The sequence below is a fragment of the Macaca nemestrina genome, chromosome 13, assembly GCF_043159975.1.
Source record: "Macaca nemestrina isolate mMacNem1 chromosome 13, mMacNem.hap1, whole genome shotgun sequence".
Classification (NCBI taxonomy): Eukaryota; Metazoa; Chordata; class Mammalia; order Primates; family Cercopithecidae; genus Macaca; species Macaca nemestrina.
The window spans coordinates 119,617,980-119,645,254 of record NC_092137.1 but is presented as its reverse complement, the minus strand read 5'-3'; the positions used below and the strand labels follow the sequence as shown (position 1 = coordinate 119,645,254).

Below are 27,275 nucleotides of genomic sequence, written 5' to 3'. Positions count from 1 at the left end.
GCGAGCCCCCTTTTCCAGGACTCATTTCTGAATCCCTGCCTGAGGCTGCGGCACCTGGATGGAACGCGCATGCGCAAGGCTGCCTCTCGCCGCCCCGTCTTCCCTCAGCTTGGAACACCTGCTGCTTCGCGGCGGTGGCTTTGTTCCACTTTTCCAGAGCTTGGACATCATTCTGGACCCATGTTCGGTGAACCGGTTAGTCCTAGAGCTGCTTTTGGGCCTGTTTTGAGGGAGCCTTCCAGGTCCAGCCCTCCCACTGCAGCCTGCGGGGAGCGAGCCGGCCTGTCCCGGTGAGCGTGGGCAGCCTGGAGTCGGGAGCCTGGGGACCACGGCTTGGTCAGCTCTGCACGATCAGAGCTGAATCGGGAAGTGGCAGAACTAGCAACGAAAGTCCAGATTCCTGGCCGATATTCCTTCTCCACATGCCAGTCCTTTTCCAAATCCCCTCACCTTAAAGTGGACTAATGAGCCTTTTGGTGAAAAAGAATGAGCGCTGCATTCTTCTACCAATTTTTTGGAGCCCAGAATTGGGGGGGGGGGGGAGTCTTCTTAATTTTTCTTAATACCTACCATGTCCCTTTCCTGCAGATGACATAGACGGTAGGTTTTTACAGCAATTCTCTGATGCCCTTGATATGGTAGAACGCTGTGTATATCAAGAGTAAGCTCTCGTTTGAGGAGACTAACAATTCCTGTTTTTGCCAGGTGAGTACTCATTTTTTTTCCCCCACAAGATGTCATTGGCAGGGATAAACAACTTTTATGTTAGAACAAATTTAGTCATAAAAGTACATTTAATATAAGTGTCATGTTTTTTCTATCTCTTTTCATCGTGTTATTACAGTCTTATATTTTGTCGCATTTGTTTTCAGATAATCATATACTTTGTAAGTATAATCAGATACCAAAAAAAAAATTAAGTGTCCCTGTTACTTTAAGAGGCTAGAGGACACAAGGAGCACATATCTTCGGAAATATAATTATTTTTAATTGACAAAATAAACTGAGAAGTTATGTTAGAGGGAATAATGTATAATCTCATTTCCTCTTCAGATACTCAGATTATTTTGAATACATTACCTAGCATTATTAAAAACAAATAGGAAAGAATGTTCTAAGTTTAAAACTGTCAGTTGGAGTTGAAGACTTCAGGGGTGGGGAGATTATTAATATAGGAAGTAGGAAAGTACTTCCCTTACAGAAGGAATAAGAAAAGTTTAAGCATTTATGAATACCACCTAGATGGTACTGAAGATTCTTTGGAAAGAATGTAAGGAAATGATCATTTTAAGGTCAAAAGAGGGTGAAAAGATTTTCCTTTTTTTCCTATAAAGAACTGCTGACTTTCTCCCCTAACCTGAGAAAGTAAAAATTTCCTTCCCTCTTTGGAAACCCAAGGGGTAGTGAGTGTCCCATCCTGCCCCAACTAAACCTTTTTTTTTTTTTTTTTTTTTTTTTGAGACGGAGTCTCTCTCTGTTGCCCAGGCTGGAGTGCAGTGGCATGATCTTGGCTCACTGCAACCTCTGCCTCCCAGGTTCACGCCGTTCTCCTGCCTCAGCCTCCCAAGTAGCTGCGACTACAGGCGCCCACCACCACACCCGGCTAATTTTTTTTTATTATTATTTTTAGTAGAGACGGGGTTTCACAGTGTTAGCCAGGATAGTCTCAATCTCCTGACTTCGTGATCCACCCGCCTCAGCCTCCCAAAGTGCTGGGATTACAGGCGTGAGCCACTGCGCCCAGCCTTTTTTTTTTTTTTTTTTTTTTTTAAAGACAGTCTCCTTCTGTTGCCCAGTACCCAGACTGGAGTATGTTGGCATGATCTCAGCTCACTGCACCCTCCACCTTTCAGGTTGAAGCAGTTCTCCTGTCTTAGCCTCTTGAGTAGCTGGGACCACAGGTATGTGCCACCATGCCCAGCTAATTTTTGTATGTTTTTGTAGAGATGGGGTTTTACCATGTTGCCCAGGCTGGTCTTGAACTCCTGGACTCAAGTGATCTGCTCACCTCAGCCTCCCAAGTGCTAGGATTATATGCATGAGCCACTGTGCCTGGCCCAGGCTAAGCCTTATATAGTACCCTATGCTCTCTCTCTCTCTTGTGACAGACACCTTCTAAGGTCTGGGTTTTCTAGTCCCTTAGTTTTTCCATCATTTCAAAAACTTCACTACAAAAACCTCTGTTATTACTTTTTTTTTTTTTTCACTGTTCTCTTCCTGATCCCCTCAAAAAAAAACCTGGGACAACAATTCCATACGTGTTAAGCCACTTGATCTTGTTCCACAGCTCACTGATGCTGTGTTCCTTTTTTTTAAATCAGATAGTTTCCTCCTTATGCTGAGGTCTGAAAGTTCTAGGCAATGTCCATTCATAGGGCCTACTTTATTTCCTTTCTTTCAAGGATCACTCTCCCAAACTGCCTATTGTCCAATATCTAAAAGCCATTGCTTCATGTGTTTTGTGTTTTGATGCTGAAAGCAGGCTGGGCACGGTGGCTCACGCCTGTAATCCCAGCACTTTGGGAGGCCAAGGTGGGCAGATCACCTAAAGTCGGGAGTTCGACACCAACCTGATCAACATGGAGAAACTCTGTCTCTACTAAAAATACAAAATTAGCCAGGCATGGTGGCGCACGCCTGTAATCCCAGCTACTCAGGAGGCTGAGGCAGGAGACTTGCTTGAACCCAGGAGGCAGAGGTTGCAGTGAGCCGAGATCGTGCCATTGCACTCCAGCCTGGGGGACAAGAACAAAACTCCGTCTCAAAAAAAAAAAAAAAAAATAGATGCTGAAAGCATGAGGATAAGTCTGGTCTCTGTTACTCCATCATGACTAGCAGCAGAAGTCTGCCATTCTTCACAATTCCAGGCCCCATGTTACTAACTATCGTCAAGGGAAGTGGTTTGCAATGCAGAAATTGCTTCAAGCTGGGGGAACTGTAAGTGCAAAGGTCCTGAAGCAGGAGAGGGTTTGGCATAGAATATTCTTGAGGAACAGCAATGGGGTGATAGGTCTGGGGTAGAATAAGGGAAAGAGACAGGAGAGAGTGCTTGCTGGTAGAGTTGTTTGCTACGGCTGCTACAACAATTTACCACACGCTTGGTGTCTTTAAGCAACACAAATTTATTATCACACGGTTCTGGAGATTTACAAGTTCAAAATGGGTCTCACTGGGCTAAAATCAACATGTCAGGCAGGTCTACATTCCTTTTGGAGGCTCTAGGGGAAAATCCCCCTTGCCTTTCCAGCTTCTACTGGCAGCCCTTGTGATCCCAGTCTATGTTCAACACCAAAAATGGCCAGTCAAGTCCTCCTCACATTGCATCATGGCTAACACATTGCATCATGGCTAACACATTCTACCTCCCTCTTTCACTTCTAAAGACTCTTGTGTGGCAGGCACGGTGGCTCACACCTACAATCCCAGCATTTTGGGAGGCTGAGGCAGGCAGATAACTTGAGGTCAGGAGTTCAAGACCAGCCTGGTCAACATGGCAAAACTCTGTCTCTCCCAAAAAATACAAAAATTAACTGGTCGTGGTGGTGTGCACCTGTAATCCCAGCTACTTGGGAGCTGAGGCACAAGAATCACTTGAACCCAGGAGGCGGAGGCTGCAGTCACCTTAGGTCATGCCACTGCACTCCAGCCTGGGCAACAGAGTAAGACTCTGTCCCAAAAAGGAAAAACAAACAAACAAACAAAAATTCCTAGTGATTACATTGGTACCACCCAATTAATCCAGGAGAATTTTCCCACCCTCAGAGTCAGCTGATTAGCAACCTTAAGTCCCCCTTGCCACATAACATAACATAGTCACAGCTTCTGGGGATTAGGACAAAGACATCTTTGGAGACTATTATTCTGCCTACCACAGCTGGGGACTAGATATGTAGATAATTTGGTTTTGTCTCTGAGGTGGGAAGCAACTAGAGTGTGTTGAGCAGAGGACTGCTGTGATCTGGAGTTTGTTCTAAAAGGTTCAAACCAGTCCAGGCGTGGTGGCTCACGCCAGTAATCCCAGCACTTTGGGAGGTGGGAGAATTGCTTGAGGACAGGAGTTTGAGACCAGCTTAGGCAACACAGTGACACCTGTCTCTACAAAAAATGAGTTTTAAAAATTAGCCAGATGTGGTCGGGCACGGTGGCTCATGCTGTAATCCCAGCACTTTGGGAGGCCAAGGAGGGCAGATCACTTGAGGTCGGGAGTTCAAGACCAGCCTGGCCAACATGGTGAAACACCATCTTTACTAAAAATACAAAAATTAGCCGGGCATGGTGGCGGGTGCCTGTAATCCCAGCTACTCGGGAGGCTGAGGCAGGAGAATCATGGGAACCCAGAGAGTGGAGGTTGCACTGTCTTTGCAACTTGAATTTCTCTGATTCCTAGTTAAGTCTGAATATCTCTTTATGTACTCTCATTATCTGTTTGGGATTCCTCAGTCTTTGAATTATGTTTTTATATCCTTTGTCCATTTTTCTAGCGGGATTACTTTTTCCTTGCTAATTTGTAGGTGTTTTTGTATTCCAGCCACTAAATACCATCAGCTTTGGATACAGAAAATATCTCCTTCCTGTCTCTTATCTTTTTGTTTATATTTTTTTCATTGAATACAAATTCCCAATTATGAGTAATCAAATTCACCTGTTTTCCTCCCTTATTGTTCAAGCTTTTTAGGTCTTGTTCAAGAAATCTTTCTTCACCCCAAGGTAACAGATATAGTGTCCTTCATTGTCTTCTATTGCATTTACAGTTCTGCCATTCACATTTAGGTCTTTAATGCATTTGCACTCCACTTTTTTTTTTACTTTTTTTTTTTCTTTCTTTTTTTCTTTTCTTTTTGAGATGGAGTCTTGCTCTGTCACCCAGGCTGGAGTGCAATGGTATGATCTCGGCTCACTGCAACCTCCACCTCCTGGGTTCAAGCGAGTCTCCTGCCTCAGCCTCCTGAGTAGCTGGGATTACAGGCACCCGCCACCACACCCAGCTAATTTTTGTATTTTTAGTAGAGACGGGGTTTCGCCATGTTGGTCAGGCTGGTCTCGAACTCCTGACCTTGTGATCCACCCGCCTCAACCTCCCAAAGGCCTGGGATTACAGGCGTGAGCCATCGCGCCCAGCCCACTTCTGTATTTAAGATCCTGCTTAACTTTTGTCCACATAGTGAGCCAATGTTCACAATACTATCATACTAAACAGTCTCTTTTGCCTTATAGTGCCACCTGTAACATATGTGAAGTTCCTCAAATACCTAAGTCTGAGTTACAGCTCTGTCATATTCTACTATTTGTTCCTGTACCTGTACAAGGTTGTTTTTATTACTTTTACTTTGTGGCATATCTTTTATTTTTTTTCAAGTTTTTTCTGATAGGGATGAGGTCTCCCTATGTTGCCCAGGCTGCCCTCAAACTGGTAGACTCAAGAGATCCTTCCACCTTGGCCTCCCAAAGTGCTGCAATTACAGGCGTGAGCCATTCTGCCCAGCCATGTAGCATATCTTAATATCTGGTAAAGAAAGCCCTTTGTTCTTTTTGTCCAGATTGATTTATCTCTTTATGGACCTTTATTCTTACATGTATATTCCAGATTTCTTCTTGAATGGCAACCTAAATGCCAGTCCAAAGAGGCCCCCAGTAGACTTGTTCACCCTTCATGTCCTCAACTCTGGGGAAGTTAAGGTGAGACTCACAGGGCCAAGTCTACCCTATTGTATTTGGTTCCTCCTCAGTCCTTTTATTAGATTGAAATTTAATGTACAAATTGATAATTACATAAGTTATCATTATTTTATGTTTGTTGATTTCAAATGCAATGTTTTATAGAGTTTTGTGTTTTTTAAAAATCTTTTTTCAATTTTGTATTTTGAAAAAGTTTTAAACCTACAGAAATGTAATAAGTAGAACAACTTTTTAAGCTTTACCTCCTAGATTTAACAGTTGTTAGCATTTTGCATATTTTACTCTCTTTCTGTATCTATGTATCTATCTCTCTATTGCTAAACAATTTGAGGGCAACTTGCAGATATGATTCTTCACCCCCAACTATTTCAGTATGTATTGCCTAAGAACAAGGACATTGACTTATATAATTATCACAATAATATATAATATATAATATTATTATATATAATTATCACAATTGTCACATTCATGGCATCTATCACATTGATCTAATATTATTATCTAATATTGTGAAATATCCAAATGTTGCAGTTATCTAAGTAATGCTCTTTGTAGTACATTCCATCCCCTTCCCAACTCAAGAGCATTGGTTGCATTTGAAATAATGTATCTTTAGCCTCCTTTAATCTGAAACAGCTGCTCAGCCTCTCTGTGTCTTTCATAACATTGACATTTTTAGGTAGAAGCTATTTGTTTCATAGAGGATACCTCTGTTTGGGTTTATCTGATTGTTTCCTCAGGTTTAGATTCAAGTTATGCATTTGACAGGAGTATTTCCTTTCTAACAAAAAGAGAAACCAAAGAATAGAATAAACTCAATTTTCTTAATTTGAAGGCAGTATTAGATATTCCTTTGATGAGGAAGAAAAATTCATCTTCAAGTTCCAAATCTAAAAAACAAGTATAAACCATATTTCAGAATTTCATCAGAGATCTTTAAAAATTTAGCTAAGTTGTATTTGATTCCTAGAAAGCCAAATATATACTATTTACCTAATTGTTATATTAATACGTGAGTAGCTACTATATTTAGGCTACTACAGTAGACCCAGGACTCTGTTTTGTTATAAACACTGAATATTCAATCACAAATGTGGACAAATAGGGTTTCAAGATGATTCTTTAGAAATGTTCAGTCGGTAATTAGAGTTCGATGAGTATGAAATTGTAAACTATCAATGATACAGTAGCTAAATATTAAAGACATAATACATTCTAAAAGTGGGTGAGGCCAGGCACAGTGGCTCATGCCTGTAATCTTAGCACTTTGGGAGCTGAGGTGGCTGGATCACCTGAGGTCAGGAGTTCGAGACCATCCTGGCCAACATGGCAAAACCCCATCTCTACTAAAAATACAAACATTAGCTGGGCATGGTGGCGGGTGCCTGTAATCCCAGCTACTCAGGAGGTTGAGGCAGGAGAATCACTTTAACCCTGGGGGATGGAGGTCCAGTGAGCTGAGATCACACCACTTCACTCCAGCCTGGGTGAAAGGGCGAAACTCCATCTCAAAAAAAAAAAAAAAGTCGGGGGGTGAGTGCTTTCGTTCCAAGCTGTGGAATCTGCTCCAGATCTCGGTTGCCACTAGAGCATCTTGGGTAGATGACTCTTCTCCAGTAAGCCCTGGGCTTTCTCAGACCTCTACTGTGCAGGTAGCCTGCCCTTCTGCCATCCTGGCCAACTCTGCCTACCAAATTCCCGCCCATCTTTGAAAGCGCAACCCTGACCTAGGCTCCCCTCCTTTGGGAAACTTCCCAAGGCCTCCCTCCATGCTACATGATCATCTCTCTTGTTTGTTTGTTTTTTTGAGACGGAGTCTCGTTCTGTCGCCCGGGCTGGAGTGCATTGGCGGATCTCAGCTCACTGCAAGCTCCGCCCCCCGGGTTCCCGCCATTCTCCTGCCTCAGCCTCCCGAGTAGCTGGGACTACAGGCGCCGCCACCTCGCCCGGCTAGTTTTTTGTATTTTTAGTAGAGACGGGGTTTCACCGTGTTAGCCAGGATGGTCTCGATCTCCTGACCTCGTGATCCGCCCACCTCAGCCTCCCAAAGTGCTGGGATTACAGGCATGAGCCACCGCGCCTGGCCGATCATCTCTCTTAACAGACTGGGCATCCTTAATCACAAGTATCTTTTTTTTTTTTTTGAGACAGAGTCTCGCTCTTGTTGCCCAGGCTGGAGTGCAGTGGCGCGATCTCGGATCACTGCAACCTTCGTCTTCCGGGTTCAAGTGATTCTCTCGCCTCAGCCTCCTGAGTAGCCGGGATTACAGGTGCACACCACCACACCCAGCTAATTTTTGTATTTTTAGTAGAGACGGGGTTTTACCATGTTGGCCAGGCTGGTCTTTAACTCTTGACCTCCGGTGTGATCCGCCCGCCTCGGCCTCCCAAAGTGCTGGGATTACAGGCGTGGGCCACGGCGCCCAGCCAATCACAAGTATCTTTATAGAATATATTTTTTGCAGAAAATAAAATACTAGCAGAGTATTTAGCCTTCAGTAGTTATTTCTTTAGCCCATTAGTAAGAGGTTTCCTAGCAAGAATGAAAGGATTAAGAGAATCTCTACTATTTTCTGAAAGGTGATAAAACATAAAATCAGATAAATTCCTTTAAAAAGACTTTCAAAGAAATCTTTAGAACCTGCAAACCCTCCTACAAAGAAAATGTAAACACTGAAAGGTAGGAGGCAGTTTTACTTTATATTTCTAGTATCACCATGTATCATCATCATTCAAACAAACATTGCCATGAAGTTAGGGAAATTCCTGCTGTATTCACTTACTTTTTTTTTTTTTTTTTCCCTCAGTAATCAAGTTGAAGAAACACTTCCACTACTTAAAAATTACTTTCATATTTGTTCGGCTATCCCAATGGGATTTTCACTTAGTAAATCTGCTACTCAGGTATCTGCTATGCATATGGATTCAAAAGTGGATGATCACTTAATACGAGGGACTGAAAAAAGCAGGTTGGAACCAACGACTCAGTTATTTCAAAACACCAAGAAAATAAGATTAGAAGACACAAATCAAGAAAACTTTTCAAGGATTGAAGGGACTGGCACAAGATCTCTTTCTGAGAAAGCCTTGGGTTCAGTGGTATACATCAAAGAAAGTGATGGACTAGAAATGACAGATGTGGAATGAAGCAATTTGTATGTATTACCAAACAAACCAAAAACTGCCTTTGATTAAGAGGGGATGTTGAAAGAGAACTTAACCTTATTAGGAAATCCTAACAAAATGACGGAAGACTATTGCTTTATTTTACATTATTTGTGAATCATCTTGCACTGCATTTTTTGATTATGCCTATTCAAAAGGCAGTTGATTTAGAGTGAAAAAGCCTTCCAAAATTCAAAGCAGATTTCTCTGGTATTATATTATATCCTTCTTAAAAACCAGAGCTTTTAAGTAACAATATTTGAATGGCACCAAAACATTTTCATTTTAATGTATTTAACAAGTGATTTAAAAAAGTGTCTAAGTGGCCGGGCATGGTGGCTCATGCCTGTAATCCCAGCACTTTGGGGGGCCGAGGCGGGGCGATCACCTGAGGTCAGGAGTTCACAACCAGCCTGGCCAATATGGTGAAACCCCATTTCTACTAAAAATGCAAAAAATTAGCCAGGTGTGGTGGTGGGCGCGTGTAATCCCAGCCACCTTGGAGGCTGAGACAGGAGAATTGCTTGAACCCCGGCGGCGGAGGTTGCAGTGAGCTGAGATCATGCCATCACACTCTAGCCTGGGCAACAAGAGCGACACTCCGTCTCAAAAAAACAAACAAAAAAAGAGGTCCAAGCAATGTGACATCAGTATTTCATAGTATTTCTGGTGTACCGGTTTTGCATGTTACATTTCCATTTTGGGATTCTGCTTTAGGATACTTTACTTTCTTACATTTTGCATTTTTGTTCTATAAAAGATCACTGCAGATAAACTGAAAAGGCCAATAAATTGCATATCTTCAGAAGGATTTCACATTTTAAATCGTGCCTTTAAAACTGCTTTTTCCCCCCACATAGAATCCATTTTAGAGTTAGAAAAGTATTCTTTCCAAGTGTTAAGAGTTTGTCTTGCAGATGATACCATTTTATGTCACCAATATTTAATATGAGAAAAACAAGCTGGTGTTAAAAAACCTTGTTTTGTGTATCAGTTGTGAAAATATCTGGTAGTTGGAAATCTCTTTAATATTCATTTTAAAAGAGGAAAGGGCATCTTTTCGGAGGGGGAGCTATATTTTATTAATCAGAAAAATACTAAACAAATGTGTTTGTAGGGAATATTGAGAGTGAAAAACAATTGTTGAATGGGACATAAGCTAAAAAGACAATGCTTTTTATTATTTATGGAACATAATTCTTTAGGAGAGAAAAAAATACACAAATCATTCATTGTTCACCTAGCCTGGCACTGTGCTTGGTGCTGGAGATACAGTAGTGAATAAAATAGCCACTGCCTTGTAGAGTTTTGTGCCTGTCTACTAGGAGAGACAGGACATTATACAGTAATTATATAAGATGCCAATTGTGATACGCCATGAAGAAACGTATAGCATTCAGAGAGACATAACACAACACAAGACATACCACATAAAGCTGATTTTTTTTTTTTAAGATGGTCTCTGTTGCCCAGGAAGTTAGGGAGTGCAGTGGAGCGATCATAGCTCACTGCAGTGTCAAATTCCTGTTCTTAAGCGATCTTCCTGCCTCAGCCTCCTAGTAGCTAGGATTACAGGCATGTGCCACCATACCCAGCATGTTTTTGTATTTTTTTAGAGACAGAGTCTCACAATGTTACCCAGACTAGTCTCAAACTCCTGGCCTCAGGTGATCCTCCCACTGGGCCATAAACTTTATTTTTAACTGTGGGAAATGGGAAAGAATATCTCAGGATATTTTTGAAAGCAAGTTTATTAAGAAAGTAAAGAAACAACAGAATCGCTAATCCGTAGAGCAGCCTCTGAGGACATTTACAGCTTGTGCAGTGACATGGTTGTCTAAGTGAATGAAGGTGATGGTCATAAAAGTGGAGAGAGGGGGATAGAGTCCAGGTGAAGTTTGACATGGACATGGTTTGGAAGTGGAAAGTGAGGAAGAAGAAAGGGCTTCTAGCAAAAAAGGCTAGATGCATGCAGGATCCCTGGGGGAAAAAAAGAGTGAGTTCAGGAGCATAGTTTTTAGACTTACCAGGTTTACAAGGCAGTTGTATCTATGGAACTAAAAAGTATAAATTTTGAAGTTGTATACAGAAATGGTACTTAAAGCCATAGAATGAATGAAATTGCTTAAGGAGAATGTAGTGTGAGATAAAGATCTGAGGAACTCCAACATTTAGGGGTTGACTAGAGCAGGGTAGCTGGCCAAGGGGACTGAGGAGTTGGCAGTGAGGCTAGAGGAAAACCTGGCAAAGGGGACTGAGGAGTTGACAGGGTAATGTCACAGTTGTCCACAGGAATCTCCAGGTTGAGGTAGTCAAATGAACAGTTAGATGAAGACTGAAAAGTCCACTGGATCTAGCAATATGAATGTCACCAGTGACCTTAGCAAAAGCACTTTTGCTGGAATAACTGGGGGGAAAGCCATTTTGGAGTACGTTGAAACAATGAACGGGAAGTGAGAAAGTAGACACTGGATGTACAGCGGTTTTTCCAAGAAGGTTGGCTCAGAAGGGAAGCAGGCAGGATGAAAAGTGGAAAGAGAAGTGAGGTCACTGGAGGATTGTTAAAGAGTACAGCATGTTTGAGTGTCACTGGAAAGGTTCCAGTGGAGAAGCCAAAGAAGTAGGTAAAGTTAAGAATAACCAAGGGACAGAAGTCCTGGGGCAAGGAGGAGGGAATTGGATTCTTTAAAACCTCTTCAGCAAGAAACTAGGGGAAAAAAATGCAAAACTGTACCACCTGATATTTCAGAGACAGGGAATTTAGAAGGAAGTAATATAAGCAAAGAGCAGCAATATTCTGTGACTGTTTTTAATATAACTAGGAAAATTCCTAGTGCAGTTAACTCTAAACAAAATTCATTCCCACCTGCACAATACAAGATAAGACTAACTCAGAGTGACTTTGGTAAAAGGTGTAATAATAAAGAAATGAGGTGTCATTGTCTTCATTGTAGCTTTACATGAAGCCCTGGTCATTTACCATATCAACATCACCAAACTGAACATTGAATGATTCTTACTCCAAGAGGCAAGTCTTCGTGGTTTCTATTTTCACTGAAGGAGAGACTGATTTCTGAGCAAGACTGAAAAAGGTGACCACCTATTCTTTGGGCTTCTCTCATCAAGAGGTGAAGTCCACTACGCCACGCCTTAACTCTGGGCTGGCTTTGTTGTTTTTGGCCAATAGAATATGGCTGAGGCGCTGCTTCCAAGATTAGGCCTCAGTTGAGGTGCCCTAGCAGCCAGGCAGCACCTGCCAGAGCATGAATAAGGTTATCTTGGACCGCCCAGCATAGCCAACCGGTGCTGAATGAAGCCACATGAATATGCCCAGGAGAAACTAGCAGAGGAGTCACCCACCTTGCCCCCATGTTAGAGATAGAAGCCACTGTTTGAGGCAGTTTGTTACGCAGCAATACTTAGCCGAAACTATTACCTTGCTACCTTGACTACTGGGGTAATCTCCCATCTCATGGAACCACAGGATTTTCTTGCCAACTGCAATGAGTTGGCAAATGGGAATGATCACTCGCCTCAGTGTGTTTTCTGATCCACTCCATCCCGTATTATCATCTCTGTACTGCGAATACCATTTATTCCTTTAAATGCAATGTGTCTTTCAAAACTGACTTGAATTTCGTCACCTTTCGAGTCACCTGCCACTTGGACCCACTTATTTGGAGGAGATACGTAAAGACCCAGCGTAACGCCTACATGCTCAGTAAAAAGTATTTGCTGGTCCTCCTTCCTGCCCGTCGTGTGACCTGACTGCTCCGGGCTTCTGGGGGCTCCCCCTAAACTAGCTCCCCGAAATGCCCCCTCCAACCTAGCACATCCGCTCTCCTACCTTCGCCCAGGGGTGGCCGTTATCTCTGTGCTGTCACGCGGGGAACGCCCATCTGAACTGGGGCCTTATGACTTTCGGTACTTTTTTTCGAACGTGGCCTGCGTCCCTGCCTCGAATCTGGTTCCCGCCCTGAAGGACCCTTACTTAGCACCCCCGGGGGCTGCGGGGACCCCACGACCCCGCAGGCGGCGAGGCGCGGCGCGATCCCTGCGCGCCCCTCCTGCTCCGGCGTTCCAGGGGGCCGGCCCTCAGGGGGCGGGGCAGGGTCGCGCGCAAGGCCTGCCGGTTGCTCGGGGTCGTACGGCGCACTTTTCCAGCTCGCGCCCTCGCAAGGCCGTGTGTACGGCCGGAAGCCGCAGGTGGGTGAAGCGGAAGCGCTTCTAGCCGGGATGTTGCGGGCCGTGGCGCGTGGGCGGCCGTGGTCCGTGGGCGCGAGCGGGGTCTCTGGCGGTGGGCCAGGTCCTGCGGGTTTCCCCCGCCGGTAGTGAAGGGTTCTGTGTGCACGCTTTCCCCTCGGCGCTTGGGACGACCTCATTTCACTGTTAGGAAGGGTCGACCCCGAACACAAGAGGGAGGGTAAATACCGTAAAACATGTTGGAGGCTAGCTGTGTGCACGCCCCCTGGGAGCCAAAAGGGCGAAGTAAAACATGCACACGACCGTAATGAGATTCTGAGTAAGTTGTATATTACCAGAGAGGGGGCAAAATAATAGGGTCTTAGCAAGGTCTTATGAAGAAGCTGCGCCTGCCTAGAAAGATAGATGGGATTGTGCTGTTTTCGCTTTCAGTTCAGTGATGGGGAGGCGTGTTTGGCAGTGCAGAGGTAGGGAAGTGTCCCAAGAACATGGAAGATAAGGAAAAACTTTATAAAATTAGTCATTAAAGGGTTAGAGTAGAAAGATTCAAAGTGATGTTTAAGGAAAAAAATTTAACCAGACCATCAAAGGCTTGACACTGTCCCAACGACTGTGAAATATCCTGAAGTACTGTGCATTACTCAGTCGGGGTCTGATCCGCTACTGGAGCATAGAATAAAAAAAGAGGGGCGCACCTGAGCCAGATGAATCCACGCCTCTAGAGGAGAGAGGGTATCCCGGCTTAAGAGCAGGGGCTCTCCTGAGTTAAGGAAGTGTTTTTCTCAGAGCCCGTTCCGTCGGACATTCAAATCATGTAACTCAGTCCTTTTGTTCTGAGTATGTATTCACCAAGCAAACTTAAGAGTTGGCTTGTCAGTAGTCTTATAGTGAATAATTGGACAGGCTCATCTGAATATCTGATTGGTGGCCTATAGTTCTCTTTGTAAATCAATAAGCTGGCAGTCAGGGATTTTTGGACATCCCTTTGTTTTAACTTTTTTCACTCTGCGTGATTCTCATCTTTCGGGGTTCAGTTGAAATGTCACATCCTCACTGAGGTCTATTTATTGGTTTATGTGTTCAGGTGGTTAGAACAGCTTCTTGCATCTTTTCTCACATGACGCCTTCTTAATGAGGCTTAGCCTAACAACCCTATTTAAAATTGCAACGTACGTTTTCTCACATACACATTTCCAATCCTCCGTTTCTCAGCTCTACTTTTTTTTTTTTTTTTAATAGACCGAATCTCGCTCTGTTGCCCAGCCTGGAGTGCAGTGGCACCATCTCGGCCCACTGCAACCTCCACCTCCCAGGTTCAAGCGATTCTCCTGCCTCAGCCTCCCGAGTATCTGGTATTACAGGCGCCCGCCACCACGCCCGGGTAATTTTTGTATTTTTGGGAGAGACGGGGTTTCACCATGTTGGCCAGGCTGGTCTCAAACTCCTGACCTCAGGTGATCTGTCCACCTCCGCCTCCCAGAGTGCTGGGATTACAGGTGTGAGTCACCTCACCTGGCCATCTACTTTTTTTAATAGCCCTCCTTATCACCTTTATTCATTTAACTCACTGATGAATCCCAAGTGCTGAGAACAATGTCATGTGATTGATGAGAACTTTGTTGAATTAAGACCTTTGTTTTGTTTCATTCACACTGTATATACAATACCTGGATGACTAGAGAGATTCTGAGCACTATTAAAATACCTTCATTGGCTCAATACATGAATTGGATCAATTCTGGAACCCTAACAAGATCACATTTTTGACCAAAGTCAATATCTTGAACTATAATTTGTCAAGGTAAATGCCACTTTGACGTGTCTTGGTTAGGAATCCTTGTTCACTTGAGGGAATACATGTTGTATGATAGGAACAGTAAGCATAGAATAGAGGTGGGAAAGGGGGAATCCTGTTGTAACAGTTAATGTTTCGTATTTGCCAAACATGAATGGCTTATGCATATTAACACATTTAGTTCTCTCAACCATTTTATGACGTCTGAGGCCACAGAAGCAGCTAGAGTCATTAGTAAGTGGCAGAGCCAGGTTTAAAAATTTAAGTCCTTAACTACTTTGCTATCCTTCCACACTCTGCATGTGCAGAGAAGAGTAAGAGCCTTAATCTTAGGAAAAGATATTTCACAAGATCTTTGACAATCTCCATATCCACAGACACCATCCAGCTTATTAGTGCCCGCCACTCCTATCTGTTACTTTCTCTGTTAAGGCTGCCTCCTACCTGAACTCTGGATCCCAATATCATCACTTTCTCAAGGACCTCCCTTCTCCAACGTTGCCCTGTCTTGACTCCTACCAGCGTCTAAACATGCTCAGATCTATTGCATCTTAAATCCTCTCCTAACTCCACATTCCTTTCTACCTACTGCCCTAGCTTTTCCACTTCACAACTAGAATACCCTCATTGTATCCACCTTGGGCCTCCTGTTTACTCAGTACATCTGGTTCTTACCAAGATCACTGATAACCTTCTTGATACTGTTTAATAGATCCTTTTCAACCCTCGTCTTATTTGCTCAATCTTTGGCATTTGGCACTGTTAGCCATCTTGTCTCCTTGAAGCTTCCATAAAAGCATATTTAAAATTTTTCTGCCTTTTCTTCTATTCTCAGCTTCCTTTGGGAGCTCTCCCTGCTTCTTCTGTATATCCCTTAAATGTCGCTGCTCTTCAGGCTTATGTCACAGGCCCTTAAATCTTCCCACTGAACCACCTTCCTGTGACCTCAGTTACCATCCATTGAGCTCTGTACCATTGGCTGCTAGTTCAACACAGTCAAAATGAACCAGTTATCTTAACCCCATACTTCCTGTTCCTATAAAATCTGTCCTAGGAAATTTCACCTCTTTGCCAGGCCAGAAATCAGGGCATAATATTAATAAAATAGTTAACACATATTGTGTACTTTCTTCAATGCCAGGCACTTCATATGTATTAGCTCATTAGACTCAACCTGATAATATGAGATGAGTCCTGTCATTATGCACATATTAGATAACAAATCTGAGGCATAGAAAAGTAATCTGCCTTAGGTCATTCAACTGATAAAGGATAGAGTTGGGATTTGAATGAGGGCAGTCTGGTTTGAGCTTGTAATCATTATATCATAAAGGACATCATCCTTGACTTCTTTTTCTCTCACCCTAATTCAGCCTATTACCAAGTATTGTACATTCTCCATGCTTAATCTCTAGGCAGTGTCTCTGAAGTATAAATCCAAAGCCCTCATGCCTGTAATCCCAGCGCTTTGGGAGGCTAAGGCAGGAGGACTGCTTGAGTCCAGGAGTTTGAGACCAGCCTGGACAGCAAGGTGAGATTTCATCTCTACCAAAAAAAAAAAAAAAAAAGGCCAGGCCTGGTGGCACATGCTGACTGAGGTGGGAGAATTGCTTAAGCCTAGGAGGGCGGGGCTGCAGTGAGCCGTGATCACACCACTGCACTCCAGCCTGGGCAATAAAGTTCAAGCATTTCACGTGGATTTAAGGTTCTTTATAATCTAACGTCTACTTCTCTTGCCTTCTTATTAACTCCCCATTCTTGTATTCCTAAGAACCAGCCAGTAGAATTAAATTATTTGCATGGGTCCTATCTCCTTTTCCACTAAGCCATTGCACAGTTAGAATTCTTTTTTTTTTTTTTTTTTTTTTTTTTTTTTTGAGACGGAGTCTCGCTCTGTCACCCAGGCTGGAGTGCTGTGGCCGGATCTCAGCTCACTGCAAGCTCCGCCTCCCGGGTTCACGCCATTCTCCTGCCTCAGCCTCCCGAGTAGCTGGGACTACAGGCGCCCGCCACCTCACCCGGCTAGTTTTTTGTATTTTTTAGTAGAGACAGGGTTTCACCGTGTTAGCCAGGATGGTCTCGATCTCCTGACCTCGTGATCCGCCCGTCTCGGCCTCCCAAAGTGCTGGGATTACAGGCTTGAGCCACGGCGCCCGACCTAGAATTCTTTTCTTTACCTCTTTTATGTCTCAGCTTCAATGTCACATCCACTAATTAGAGCATTAGAGGGCCCTCTAATGTACTTAACACGTATCACAGCATTTAGGACACTATATTTTCATTATTGCCTTACTTTTTTTTTAGTATCTCTCACTAGATTGTGGAGATACTTGTTTCTTGAAGGCAAGGACCAGTTCACCTTCTTTTTTTTTTTTTTTTTTTTTTTTAAAGATAGTCTCGCTCTGTCGCCCAGGTTGGAATGCAGTGCCTCGATCTCAGCTCACTGCAAGCTCTGCCTCTCGGGTTCACGCCATTCTCCTGCCTCAGCCTCTGGAGTAGCTGGGACTACAGGTACCCGCCACCATGCCTGGCTAATTTTTTGTATTTTTTGTAGCGATGGGGTTTCACTGTGTTAGCCAGGATAGTCTCGATCTCCTGACCTCATGATTCGCCCGCCTCGGCCTCCCAAAGTGCTGGGATTATAGGCGTGAACCACTGTGCCCGGCCAGTTCACCTTCCTAATGTCACTCATATCCATCCCCTTCTCTCTCTCTCTCTCTCTCTCTCTCTCTCCTACCATACTTTAGGCCCTCATCTCTAGTGTGGACAACTTTACTTAGTCCGTTAACTGTTCTCCCTGTCCCCAGTCCATTCTTTATTTAATCCATACTCAACCCTACAGAGGCAGATTTGTATAATGGCTGAGTTAACACTTCCTGCTTAAAACTTCAGTGGATCTTAGCTGCCTTTAAAAAAGTCCAAATATTTTAGTTCATTACATGATTTATCTCCTCCCATTTTCTATCTTCTTATTGCCTTGTACCTAGGAGACACTCCATACATACTTGTTGAATGAATATGGTACTGTGTCAAAGTCAGTCAAGCAGAACCAAGAACAAAGAGATTAACCAAAGTAATGCAATCTCGGTTGTGAGGCTTCCTAGGACAGAATAGCCACAGGCTTCAGTGGAACTTGAAGACTAGTACTGTAGCTCTTTCTCCTAGGAGGGAATCCCCAAAACACACCTCACTATTACATGACTCTTTGTCTTTGCATATGCCTGGAATACACTCCTCGACCTGGCAAACTATCCGATTTGGTGACTCAGTTCAAGTATTCCTTCCTCTATTAAACCTCGCCACACCTTTCTAGACAGAATGTAAACTGATTCAACTTTTTGTAGGTTAGTTTATAAACTATAACAAGAGTGATGAAAATAGGAAGACTCTTTAATCTAGGAATTGTACTTCTAAGATATTACTTAACTAAAGAACTTGGTTCTAGGTGTGGTGGCCCATGCCTGTAATCCCAGCACTTTGGGAGGCTGAGGTAGGAGGATCACTCAAGCCCAGGAGTTCAAGATCAACCTGGGCAACATAGGGAGACCCCCATCGCTACAAAAAATTTAAAAATTAGCCAGGCATGGTGGCGTATACCTGTAGTCCCAGCTGCTTCAGAGGCTGAGGTGTGGAGATTGCCTGAGCCCAGGAAGTCAAGGCTGTAGTGAGACAACTACAGAGTGACACCGTGTCTTAAACAATGGAATATTAAACAGTCATTAAAGCTGATGCAAAATAGGCTTAATGGGCGGGTGCAGTGACTCACGCCTGTAATCCCAGCACTTTGGGAGGCTGAGGTGGGCAGATCACCTGAGGTCAGGAGTTCGAGACCAGCATGGCCAACATGGTGAAACCCCGTATCTAGTAAAAATACAAAATTTAGCTAGGCGTGGTGGCAGGCGCCTGTGATCCCAGCTGAGGCAAGAGAATCACTTGAACCCGGGAGGCATAGGTTGCGGTGAGCCAAGATCACGCCATGGCATTCTAGCCTCGGTGACAGGGCAAGACTCCATCTCAAAAAAATATGCATGGATGGATGGATGGATGGATAGATAGTTGAATGAAATAATAGTATCGTTACACTTTGGGGGAGGGAAATGTGTGTGCATACACATGCTTAGAAATAAAATGGATTTACACCAAAATGTTCATTGTGATTAGGACTATCAATGCTTTTATTTTCTTATTCTTGCTTATCTGTATTTTCTCATTTTTCTTGATGAACATTTGTTACTTGTGAATTCAACATAATTTGGCTTTAAGATATATTCTAGGTAATGTGGCCGAGTGCAGTGGCTCATGCCTGTAATCCCAGCACTTTGGGAGGCCAGGACGGGAGGATCGCTTGAGCCCAGGAGTTTGAGACCAGCCTGGGCAATGTGGTGAAATCCTGTCTCTAAGAGGAAAAAAAAAAAAGATATATTACATAATATATTTGCAGCAGACTTACTGTTTGAAAACTGTGAAATTATTTCAACTGAAATTATTTGAAATTTGTCTTCATTTATTTCTTTTGAATACTGAGTTATAGCATTGCTAAAGACTAATTGTAAAGCTAAAAGCCAAAAGCAACTGCACTGGATACTTAGAAATAAGTTCGGATTAAATACCCAATAATTGATAGTTAGAAAATATAATTTAATGTTCCTTTTTTTAATGAATTAATTTGTTTGTCTTCCATTTTTAAAAGCATGTTGATTCCATTTTCAATGAAGAATTGCTTCCAGTTACTTTGTAACCACCAGGTCCCAGCAGCTGGCTTTAAACAAACAGTAAAAAATGGGCTCATTTTACAGTCAGTTTCCAATGATGTCTATCAAAATCTGGCTGTGGAAGACTGGATCCATGACCACATGAATCTAGAAGGCAAACCAATTCTATTCTTTTGGCGGAATTCTCCCTCTGTTGTAATTGGTAGGCATCAAAATCCTTGGCAGGAATGTAACCTGAATCTAATGAGAGAAGAAGGTATAAAACTGGCTCGGAGAAGAAGCGGAGGAGGAACAGTCTACCATGATATGGGTAATATCAATTTGACTTTCTTTACAACCAAAAAAAAGTATGATAGAATGGAAAATCTGAAATTAATTTTGAGAGCTCTGAATGCTGTCCAACCCCAGCTAGATGTGCAGGCTACCAAAAGGTTTGACCTTTTACTTGATGGACAGTTTAAAATCTCAGGAACAGCTTCTAAGATCGGCCGCACTACTGCCTATCACCATTGCACTTTATTATGTAGTAGTGACGGGACGTTCTTGTCTTCTTTGCTAAAGAGTCCTTACCAAGGGATCAGGAGCAATGCCACTGCCAGCATACCTTCCTTAGTGAAAAATCTTTTGGAAAAGGATCCCACTCTGACCTGTGAAGTACTAATGAATGCTGTCGCTACAGAGTATGCTGCTTATCATCAAATTGATCATCACATTCACCTAATAAACCCAACGGACGAGACACTGTTTCCTGGCATAAATAGCAAAGCCAAAGAACTACAAACGTGGGAGTGGATATACGGCAAAACTCCAAAGTTTAGTATAAATACTTCCTTTCATGTGTTGTATGAACAGTCACACTTGGAAATTAAAGTATTCCTAGACATAAAGAATGGAAGAATTGAAATTTGTAATATTGAAGCACCTGATCATTGGTTGCCATTGGAAATACGTGACAAATTAAATTCAAGTCTTATTGGCAGTAAGTTTTGCCCAACTGAAACTACCATGCTAACAAATATATTACTTAGAACATGTCCACAAGACCACAAACTACACAGTAAATGGAATATTCTCTGTGAAAAAATTAAGGGAATAATGTGATTCCAAGTAAATGTCTTAATACAGTTTCAATTAGAAAATAAAATGTCTCATACTTGCACATTGTATGTCAAAAAAAAAAAACTAGTCTCAGTAACTTCAAAAAAAATAAAAATAAAAAACCTAGTCTCTTTCAGTAACTTCTCCCCATCTGAAATTATTTATCACCATCCCTATCTGTGTATTTCTTCTGACCTCTAGGATCCTCTTTCTTCTCTTTCTTCCTTCATTGATTTTATTTTATTTATTTCATTTATTTATTTTGAGACCGAGTTTCACTCTGTCACCCAGGCTGGAGTGCAGTGGCACGATCTTGGTCCACTGTAACCTTTACCTCCTGAGTCCAAGTGGTTCTCATGCCTCAGCCTCCCAAGCAGTGGGACTACAAGCTTGTGACACCACGCCCAGCTAATTTTTTCTATTTTTAGTAGAGACAGGGTTTCACTGTGTTGGCCAGGCTGGTCTCGAACTCCTGGCCTCAAGTAATCCACTGGCCTCGGCCTCCCAAAGTTGTGGGATTACAGGCATGAGCCACCATGCCCTGTCTGTTCATTGATTTTAATACCTGGCATGTATTTATATTTCAGCTGCTGCTGCTTTAACTCTCTTGGGGCTATATACAATATTGGACACTCTCACCTTAGACTTAGTTCTCTGTTTTTCTTCCCTCTCGGAGATATAACCCAGATTTCTTGTCACCTCTCCTCATATCTCAAACTCTAAAATTCTCCCTTTTAGTTATATTTTCTTATCTTTCTACTCTCCCACTAAAAATTAAGGCTGTTGCACTTTTCTTTTTTTTTTTTTTTTTTGAGACAGAGTCTCGCTCTGTCACCCAGGCTGGAGTGCAGTGGCCGGATCTCAGCTCACTGCAAGCTCCGCCTCCTGGGTTCATGCCATTCTCCTGTCTCAGCCTCCCGAGTAGCTGGGACTACAGGCGCCCACCACCTCGCCCGGCTAGTTTTTTGTATTTTTTAGTAGAGACGGGGTTTCACCGTGTTAACCAGGATGGTCTCGATCTCCTGACCTCGTGATCCGCCCGTCTCGGCCTCCCAAAGTGCTGGGATTACAGGCTTGAGCCACCGCGCCCGGCCAGCTGTTGCACTTTTCTAAGCTCTTAACCTTTCCCTAATCTCTCCTTGCATCATTTCCCTTCTATCCCAGCCTGAAATTTACTTTATGCTGTACTTTCTTACGAGTATTCTCATTTGCTTCTCTCCTTTGACCTTCTGCCGTAGCCACTTTTTAATTTTAGTCTAAACAATTGATTTCCTATTCTTTTTGGCAGGTGATGCTGGGGAGTAAGATCATATAATCATTGAAGATTAGCCCAGTTTGATATTTATAATTTTCAACTTAATGTATCTTTCTGCTGGTGTCAGATTTAATTCATCTCTGGTTGAGTTCCCCTCATTCTTGAGGGGAATGTGTCCACTCTTCTCAAGCTCAGAATTCCACTACTCTTACCTTGTCACAAACCTTGATTCATAATTTGGTGAGAGTTGAGACCTTCAGAAATGAGCCCGTCCAGCCCCCCTCCAGTCCTCCCCTCTCCCCTCCCTTTCTCTTTCAAGACAGGGTCTTACCCTTGCCCAGGCTGGAGTGCAGTGGCATGCTCATAGGTCCTGGGCTCAAGTGATCCTCTCGCTTCAGGTTCTAGAGTAGCTGGAACCACAGGTGCTCAACACCATGCCCAGCTCCCTCTTTTTTTTTTATGAGTTATATTCTTTTAATATATCTCAGTAGTTCCAGGCCCCATCCTTTTTTTATTTTTAGGAAGAGCAGGCATGGACACAGGGTTTTGCCGACAACTGATTATCTCAGAGTGGGGGTGAGTGAGTGATTGTATTTTTCAAGGTGTTCTTGGGACAAACATGATTGGCAGTTTAGCAGGTTTAATGGGCAGGTCCTTTTGTTATGTAAAAGCAATATTAAATACCAGGTAAACACAACTTTGAAGAGATTACTCATGAGTGTATCGCACTTGTTGCCACATGTGAAAATTATTTTTTGAGAAAGGTGAAAAAACCTGATATGATGTGCTTTGGTGCAGTAATACCATTTGTTTCTCCAGAGAGAGGATATCATCAGGCAAAGGGTGTTAAGGGCTTCGAGTTCCAAATTGGAAATCTGGCCAAGTAACCCCTGAAACATGGACTCAAGATATGTTTTGCAGTGGTTTCCCCAGAACTTTCCGAATGTTTGCATATGGGCATGAGCGAGGAGTCAGAACGGCGCATATGTGTGTGTGTGTGTGTGTATATATTTATATAGTCTTATTTTTTTGAGACAGAGTCTTATTCTGTCACCTAGGCTGGAGTGCAGAGGTATGATCTCAGTTCACCACCATCTCTGCCTCCTGGGTTCAAGTGATCCTCCTGCCTCAGCCTCCCAAGTAGCTGCACCACCACGCCTGGCTAATTTTTGTATTTTGAGCGGAGACAGGTTTCACTATGTTGGCCAGGCTGTTCTTGAACTCCTGACCTCAGGTGATTTCCCTGCCTCAGCCTCCCAGAGTCCTGAGATTACAGGTGTGAGCCACTGTACCTGGCCTTTACTCCTAAATTTCTTATTTGAGATTGGATGGATGGGAGTATACGTGGGGAGTAGGGGAGTATATATGAAAAGTTTGGTTGGGGTGTATTATATGTGAAATGTTTGTGTGCTTCTGAGATGTCATAGGCAGTTGAATAAGAACTCCAAGGAGAAGTCTTGGCTTAATTTATAAATTTGAGGGCTAACCACATATAAATAGTACGTTAAGTCATGAGAATGAATAATTTTGGACTTTTATAATTCATCTAAAGTTTAAATTTTAAACTATTAAATATTCAGCATCTGAGTCCCCTTACATGTTTGGGGACCTCTCCACCTCGTAGGAGGTACTTCTACTTCCTTCTGTGGAAACAAAAGTTCACTATACTGTTTCCTGGCCTTCCTCGAAGCACAGGCATGAGCACATGACTTACGCTGTGCCAATGAGATGCAACTGCTCCATACTTTGAATTAGACAGTAGTGATGCAGAACATCAGGAATGATGAGAACCCTTCTCTGGAAGCAGCGACAGGGGCCTGAATTTCTAGGGTCATGGAGGCAGTGAGGCTGGCAGTGGTAGTTTCCATGCCAGTGATGTCAGTGATGTAGGCTACTGCATCCAGCCCTTGCATCAGTGTCAGCAGGGGTGTCATCTGATTAGTTCTGGGTAGTGATTCTAGATGTGATTTTTCACTCCCAAACCTCTATGTCTCAGTCTATAGCTTAACTACCTACTATTCTGGTAATAAACCCCTTTTTGCTTATATCAGGTAGGAGCAGTTTTCATTGCTTTTTACTAAGAACACTTACTGTGTAATCAGGGAAAGAGTGTGAATAAAAAAAAGGTTACTACCTAGTACCTAGCTTGGGAGAACTTCAGTATTTAAAATATAAGAAGAATGGAGGAAGAAAGTATGTTTCATGAAAGTCAAGAGTTTCAAGAAGGGAGTAGCCAACTGGGTCAAATGCTTCTGAAAGGTCACATGATACGAGAGTTTAAAAGTGCCCATTGAATATGGTGATATAGAGATCACTGTTGACCTTAGCAAAAACGATGTCAGTGGAGTAATTGGGGCAGTAGCCAGACTGAAGTGAGTTAAAGTGAATAGGTGGTGAGGAAATAAGAAAAAACAAAACAAAACAGAGAGCACTCTTTCAAGAAGTTTTTCATGAAGAATGAAAAAATAGGGTGGCATCTGGCTCGAGATGTGTGTACTGATAGGAACGATGCAGTGTAGCACGAGAGGCTGCTCTAAGGCCCAAGTCCTTGTGGAGGCTAAAGGAGGTCAGGTCAAGGTCACTGCCAAAAATCTGGCCATCATCCTTATATATTAGGAATACTGACTCTATAATTTTATAAATTTGATCTCTCATTTTTTTTAACTTAGTTTATGTGTCCTTTTTACTCAAGTTTTGTATATTTACATGACCAAGTCTTTTGCTCTTAACAGTTCGGGGGCTTTCTGTTATACTCGGTTTATTAAGTGGGGTTTTAAAATATATGTATATAAATTTTTCATTAATTAGCTCTGTAATACATTTAGAATTCTTTCTTTATGTGGTGTCAACGTCATTATAGAAAAATTTCTTTATGCGGAGCAAGACAGAGGCCTTAATGGTATTTTTTCCAACCATTTGTTGAGTTCTTTCTCCACTAACTCAAAATGTCACCTTTACTATATATTAAATACTCATTTATATACATTCAATTTCTCTCTTTCAAATGTGTTTCTGGACTCTTTTATTCTGTCCCGCTGATTTATTTGCCCGTGCCTATGCCCATACATTTTTGAGAAAATTATTGTAGCTATGTCTTTATAGCTGGTCAAGTAAGTCTCCTGGTGTTACTCTTTTGTTATTTAATTTATAAATTAAGTTAGAGAAAACTGACATTAAGTCTTCCCATTCAGGAGTACAATTTGTCTTTGTAGTTACCCTAATTTTCTTTTATATCCTTCCATAACGCTTACAGCTGTTCACATAGTTCTTAAACATTTCCTGATGTATTTAAGCTGTAGCTGGTAGGTTTCTGGTGCCCTAATTAGATCTTGGGATGGAACGCCAAATATCTAGAATGGATAGCATGTCTGTAGACTTTTTCTTTAAATATCACTACGTCTTAGCCAGGATTTTTACAGCAGTTGGATAAAAGTTAATGGCACAGGGTTGTGGATTGCTAATTCTCCATAGTAACAGATGGATATGCTTTAGAAATCAGAATTGTTATTTTAACATGAAGGTAAAGAGGACTAACACATGTTCTTACCTTAATTAAGAGCTACTCCATTTCCATGTGGCATCAGGTACCAGGCAAGCTAAGCTAAGATACTCTGCAGAAAGGAACTTCGGATCAGGCCAACACTTGTTCAGGTGTTTTCCTGAGACCCTGAATTTCCATATGATAAAGCTTAGCAAATTAGTTTGAGTCTAAAATTTTTCAGATTCAGTGTTATCAGCACCTGAACCTGAAAACATTAAAAAAAAAAAAAAAAAATCAGGAACTGTTCTGGAAGCCCTTCCTGGCCTTTTACGCCATCTTGTACCTACCAGCTGTCTCACAAAAGGAAAACATAGTCTCCAAGGCTTGCCCAAGACCACTCTCTCCAACCTTGTTCCCATGTCTCTACCTTTGGTCCTCTACACCATTTAACTCTGTATAGTCCTCAGATGTGACATTTGTATGTGCACTCTCCAATACTGAACACTGGTACTATAGTTTTCCTCGTACATATGTTAGCTTAGCTGGGTTTTTTTGTTTGTTTATTTTGAGATGGAGTTTTACTCTTGTTGCCCAGGCTGGAGTGCAATGGCACAATCTCCGCTCACCACAGCCTCCGCCTCCAGGGTTCAAGCAATTCTCCTGCCTCAGCCTCCCGAGTAGTTGGAATTACAGGCATGCGCCACCACGGCCAGCTGATTTTGTATTTTTAGTAAAGACAGGGTTTCTCCATGTTAGTCAGGCTGGTCTCAAACTCCTGACTTAGGTGAGCCGCCTGCCTCCACCTCCCAAAGTGCTGAGATTACAGGCGTGAGCCACTGTACCCAGCCAGCATGTTCTTTGAGCTGTGGACTACTCACTACCTCTAGCATACAACCCCTCTTCCAGCCTGTCTCCATGGAATCTATTCTGTCTCCAACCACACAACTGGCATCTGGATGAAAAGCTTACCCAGAACAGTTGATTCTAAGCTGCAAGGCTTTACAAATGTGCCAGCCAAAGTGAGTAAGCTGCAAAATGCATTTGGATAACTGAATGGGTGGATTTGCCTTTATGGAGTTAGGTAATATTGCACAACTGCATGATGGTAAATGTTTACCAAAGACAATTATCTTTTTTTTTTTTTTTTTTTTGAGACGGAGTCTTGCTCTGTCGCCCAGGCTGGAGTGCAGTGGCCAGATCTCTCAGCCCACTGCAAGCTCTGCCTCCCGGGTTTACGCCATTCTCCTGCCTCAGCCTCCCGAGTAGCTGGGACTACAGGTGCCCGCCACCTCGCCCGGCTAGTTTTTGTATTTTTTAGTAGAGACAGGGTTTCACCGTGTTAGCCAGGATGGTCTCCATCTCCTGACCTCGTGATCCGCCCGTCTCGGCCTCCCAAAGTGCTGGGATTACAGGCTTGAGCCACCGCGCCCGGCGACAATTATCTTAATTGTAACAAAATTAACATTTTACTTTCCTGTTTATTAGACCCCAAGTCCATCTGTCTTTTTTTTTTTTTTTTTTTTCTTTTTTGAGACAGGGTCTGGCTCTGTCACCCTGAGGTGCATTCTCAGCTCACTGCAGCCTCGACCTCCTAAGCTCAAGTGATCCTTTCACCTCAGCCTCCAAGTAGCTAGGACTATAGGCACGTGCCACCATGCCCGGCTCTTTTTTTTTTTTTTTTTTTTTTTGCAGAAACAGGTTGCCCAAGCTCCAAGCTCCATCTGTCTCTTTAAAAGCACTCTAATCCATGGTGTCTTTTCCTCCTGGACTCAAAACTCCCACAGGCAAAATTAAGATCTAATTCATCTTCCTAATAGAGGCTCATTATTTGTTGACATGCTCCCGCAGCCAAGTAACAGAAAAGCTGGTAAAATGTTTAAATTAGCT

The 27,275-nt window shown here is 42.8% G+C and overlaps 3 protein-coding genes across 10 annotated transcripts in view; 2 read left to right on the top strand and 1 right to left on the bottom strand.

The window, feature by feature from the left end:
- The window catches only part of LOC105490079 (testis specific 10), a 163,389-nt gene extending 150,564 nt beyond the window's left edge, over positions 1-12,825 (bottom strand). For both annotated transcript variants that reach the window (XM_011755377.3, XM_024795493.2), the window contains exon 1: positions 12,692-12,825. The gene's annotated coding sequence lies outside the window, so the exon portion shown is untranslated. The remainder of the gene's footprint in view (positions 1-12,691) is intronic.
- On the top strand, positions 34-9,655 carry C13H2orf15 (chromosome 13 C2orf15 homolog). 3 transcript variants are annotated; one of them, XM_024795494.2, is made up of 4 exons: positions 34-195; positions 589-705; positions 5,585-5,676; positions 8,487-9,655. In XM_024795494.2, exons 3-4 carry the CDS (start codon positions 5,651-5,653, stop codon positions 8,824-8,826), a joined length of 366 nt encoding a protein of 121 aa, XP_024651262.2. In that variant the 5' UTR covers positions 34-195; positions 589-705; positions 5,585-5,650; the 3' UTR covers positions 8,827-9,655. The 3 variants fall into 3 exon arrangements, with proteins under 3 accessions (XP_024651262.2, XP_024651263.2, XP_070933404.1); XM_024795495.2 differs by having other exon boundaries at positions 34-290; XM_071077303.1 differs by lacking the exon at positions 5,585-5,676.
- Positions 12,826-12,944: 119 nt separating the features above from the next.
- Positions 12,945-21,434, top strand: LOC105490084 (lipoyltransferase 1). 5 transcript variants are annotated; one of them, XM_071077296.1, is made up of 3 exons: positions 13,075-13,366; positions 16,258-16,373; positions 19,533-21,434. In XM_071077296.1, the coding sequence occupies exons 2-3, from the start codon at positions 16,291-16,293 to the stop codon at positions 20,653-20,655; spliced, it is 1,206 nt and encodes a 401-aa protein (XP_070933397.1). In that variant the 5' UTR covers positions 13,075-13,366; positions 16,258-16,290; the 3' UTR covers positions 20,656-21,434. The 5 variants fall into 5 exon arrangements, with proteins under 5 accessions (XP_011753688.2, XP_070933397.1, XP_011753689.2 ...); XM_011755386.3 differs by lacking the exons at positions 13,075-13,366; positions 16,258-16,373 and adding an exon at positions 12,945-13,050; XM_011755387.3 differs by lacking the exon at positions 16,258-16,373.
- Positions 21,435-27,275: the final 5,841 nt, after the last annotated feature.